This window comes from Bidens hawaiensis, unplaced genomic scaffold (assembly GCF_021521415.1).
Source record: "Bidens hawaiensis isolate Kalapana, Puna unplaced genomic scaffold, B.hawaiensis_p1.1 tig00006836_1, whole genome shotgun sequence".
NCBI lineage: Eukaryota > Viridiplantae > Streptophyta > Magnoliopsida > Asterales > Asteraceae > Bidens > Bidens hawaiensis.
The window spans coordinates 1,070,681-1,074,197 of NW_027491466.1; the positions used below are offsets into that span (position 1 = coordinate 1,070,681).

Here is a 3,517-nt window from a genome sequence, read left to right on the forward strand (position 1 = left end):
ATTAATACAAAAAAAAGACGTATGAACCGATTCTAAAACATATGCTACCAATTGATGGTTAACATATATATCACACCCATTGAACATACAGTGCATAATCTAGCCACTATGCAACCCCACTTGATGTTTACTTTCAGCTCGTCCCATTTTATATGCCACCACCGGTAATTGTTCTCTGTTCGGCATTCAACTGTAACGAATACTTGCATCAAGTTTTAACAAGTTCCATTTCAGTTTTAGATCATTGCATAGTAGTAAACTTGACAACACCAGCCAAACATTCAATTCAAATATAACTCAAAAATCAGACTACTAATGAAAAGATCATTGTTAGGTATTTCCATACCTAAAAACCGTTCTCTTTAAATAACATTACAGATTTCCATATTAATAAAATCACGATTTGAAGAGATTCGTCACTTACAAACGGCCCCTGCAAACTTCAAAATCAATCCTAACATGTAGAGAAACGATTCATGCTCAATAAAAGTAGCCCAGAACCTGACCGCCAACATTTTGTCGAATAGCCTCTTCATGGTCCAATACGCCATTCGGGGTTGTTATCACCACATAGCCCCACTTCATAAATAGTAAAAGAAAAAAAATTAATAATGTAAACTCAACAACTAAATAGAGATTGTAAAATAATAATAATAATATTGATAATGATAATTTGGTTTATTTTGTAAGCATCAACAGCTTTGATCTAGTTTCTATTTCAGATAACCAGCTTTTTAAACCTCCTAGACTTGCAAATTTAATTTGAAAGATGAACAAACCTCTAAAAAAACCTTTACGGGCGCGTTCGTTTCACTGAATGGAATGTAATTTGCTGAAATTGGAATCCCAATTTCATCTAACGTGTTTGGTTGGCCAATGAATCGGAGGCAATCACTTTGACCCGCTCTATCGACGACCAACAACGTTTTTGGACGCTCCGACCCGCTGATGATCCAAACCGCTTCCACCCAACCCGACCCGGCCCGCTTTCGTTTTTATTTTGTTATTTTTTCCACTTTCATTTCGGTTCGTTTTTTTTGCTTCAGTTGGTTAGTTTTCCGGCTCGGTTTCGATTTTTTTGGTTCGTTTAGGTTGGTTTTTCATTTTCTGTTTTCTTCGAGTTCGTTTTTTTCTTTTTTTTTTTGTTCAGTTTTTTGGGTTTCGGCCCGTTTCGGTTTTTTTGGTTCGTTTAAGTCGTTTTTTTCTAGTTCTGTTTGGTTCAAGTTCTTTTTAATTTTTGCTTATTTTGTTCAGTTTTTTCGTTTTGTGTTTGGTTCAAGTTCGTTTTTTTGCTTATCTTGTTCAGTTTCCTGGGTTTCGGTTTTTTTGGTTCGTTTATGTTGTTTTTTTCGGTTTCTGTTTGGTTCAAGTTGGTTTTTTTGCTTATTTTGTTCAGATTTTTGGGTTTTGGCCCATTTAGTTTTTTTCGGCTTCTGTTTGGTTGAAGTTTGTTTTCTTGCTTAATTTGTTCATTTTTTTGGGTTTCGGCCCGTTCAGTTTTTTTCGTTCGTTTTTTTCGGTTTCTGTTTGGTTGAAGTTTGTTTTTTTTGCTTATTTTGTTCATTTTTTTGGGTTTCGGCTCGTTTCGGTTTTTTTGATTCGTTTATGTTGTTTTTTTGGTTAATGTTTGGTTCAAGTTCGTTTTTTGCTTAATTTGTTCAGTTTTTTGGGTTTCGGCCCGTGTCGGTTTTTTTTGTTCGTTTTTATCGGTTTCTGTTTGGTTCAAGTTCGTTTGTTTATTTTGTTCATTTTTTTATTTTGTTTTTTGTTCAGTTTTTATCGGTTTTTTTTGTTCGTTTTTATCGGTTTCTTTTTATTTTTGCTTATTTTATTCAGTTTTTTTGGTTTCGGCCCGTTTCGGTTTTTTTGGTTCGTTTATGTCGTTTTTTTTGTTCTGTTTCCGTTCGGGTTTAATTTTTTGTTTCGTTTTGTTCGTTTCCCTTTTTTTGTTTCATTTAGTCGGTTTACTCGGTTCGGTTTAACTTTTATTTTGGTTAGTTTTTTTTGTTCAGTTTATGTTTTTTTTCTGATTCGTTTTGGTTAGTTCGGTTTCGTTTCATTTCGGTTTCTATTCTTTGTTTCGTTTTGGTCCATGAAATGGCCGGGGCGTCGGCGGACCGGGTCAGGTTGAGCCGAACTGACCCTTGCGTCAAACCAAACACAAACTGACGCGGGGCGTCGAACCGAATGCGAGCTGACCCGGGGCGTTGACCCAAACGCGACCCGACCCGGAGCACTGAGCTAAAACGCTAAGACTCGAAGCGTCGACCTGAATGTGAACACACCCAAAATGTCGACCCGAACGCGACCATGTTAGTCGCCCAATTGAAGATTCCATCAAATTTACTTGAATTCCTTCACATGATGGAAGGATTTAGAATCCGTTTGTTTAAAGGAATTTGAAGGAATTGAATTCCAATTCCTTGTCAACCGAACACACCAAAATGGAATTAAGATTCCAATTCCAACGAAACGAACACGCCATGTCATGGGATTTTAATTCCAATTCCTTTGAATTCCCACGAATTCTGTGAAACGAACGCACCCTACAGGTTCAAATATCAGAAGAAAAAAAAAGCGAAAACAGTCTGTAAATACATGTTTCCCACCTTTATAAAACAACCATTTGTACAAAGCACTTGGGTCTACCTAGCTTTTAGTATCTCAAGGGGTCTTACAAAAAGGCGTTCCATATATGATAATAGACAAACAATTAAATGCAAAGTGCAGCACTTACATGATCGTGGCATATGCAAGTTCTTTAAACTATTAACTATATATCTAAAAACACCATAAAAAGCAAATGGAATGCATATAAAGTGCTGCTGACAAATAGAGTTTTAGATGGTAAACCTGCTGTGTGGGAAGAGTGCGTAGTCTGTAATTCTCTATCTCGTGAGCTTTGATGTCTTGCCTATACGTGAGAGCTCGACAGTCTTTAATCCTTCCTACCAGTTCAACTTTTATCTTTCCCACCCGGTGAGGATCATGCACTTCAAAGTCTTTCACATACCCTGCAATTTAATTCGAAACAAAAAAGAATAGCAATCTTTATTAAATAATAATAATAATAATAATAATTGGCTAGGGTTTCAAGGTAGGTACCTCTATGTTTCATGATGGTGAGAAAGGAAGAGATGACATTGGAGACCGGCTGAAGCTGAGCAGACGCGAAGCCTCTCTTCTCTGCGTTCACTATCGTACTCAAAGCCTCGTTCAATATCCGCCGACCCATTTCGTATGAGATCTCTAGTATACGGTCAGATGAGAACCCTACAAAAACAAAACACACCCGACCCACATTAATTTGGATATTGCTCTGTTATTTTATTTACATTTGATACTTTCTTTTTGAACGTCTCTTTTATGATTTGGTGCCGACATCGTCAATACCGGTCGAATTCACGACAATTATACGTGCGGTTTTTGTTTTCTTTATTTTTAAATTGTCGATTTTCGTAACGTATTTGTTTGTTTGTTGTCTTCAGTTTAAATATGTTATTTTGTTTTGGCGTTG

The 3,517-nt window shown here is 36.5% G+C and overlaps 1 protein-coding gene across 1 annotated transcript; it reads right to left on the reverse strand.

Annotated features, from left to right (window-relative positions):
* Window positions 1-276: 276 nt before the first annotated feature.
* On the reverse strand, window positions 277-3,277 carry LOC143633637 (small ribosomal subunit protein uS8my-like). The gene is made up of 3 exons (XM_077101897.1): window positions 3,106-3,277; window positions 2,854-3,014; window positions 277-579 (listed from the first exon to the last, which is right to left on the reverse strand). The coding sequence occupies exons 1-3, from the start codon at window positions 3,233-3,235 to the stop codon at window positions 481-483; spliced, it is 390 nt and encodes a 129-aa protein (XP_076958012.1). The 5' UTR covers window positions 3,236-3,277; the 3' UTR covers window positions 277-480.
* Between the last annotated feature and the right edge of the window lie 240 nt (window positions 3,278-3,517).

What these genes read in the sequence shown, in the direction of transcription:
- LOC143633637 (XM_077101897.1), bottom strand. Translation starts at nt 3,235, where the DNA reads ATGGGTCGGCGGATATTGAACGAGGCTTTGAGTACGATAGTGAACGCA. An exon ending in CACCATCATGAAACATAGAG is followed by an intron (nt 3,015 to 3,105) that starts GTACCTACCTTG and finishes ATTAAATTGCAG; the next exon opens with GGTATGTGAAAGACTTTGAA. An exon ending in GCACTCTTCCCACACAGCAG is followed by an intron (nt 580 to 2,853) that starts GTTTACCATCTA and finishes CTATTTATGAAG; the next exon opens with TGGGGCTATGTGGTGATAAC.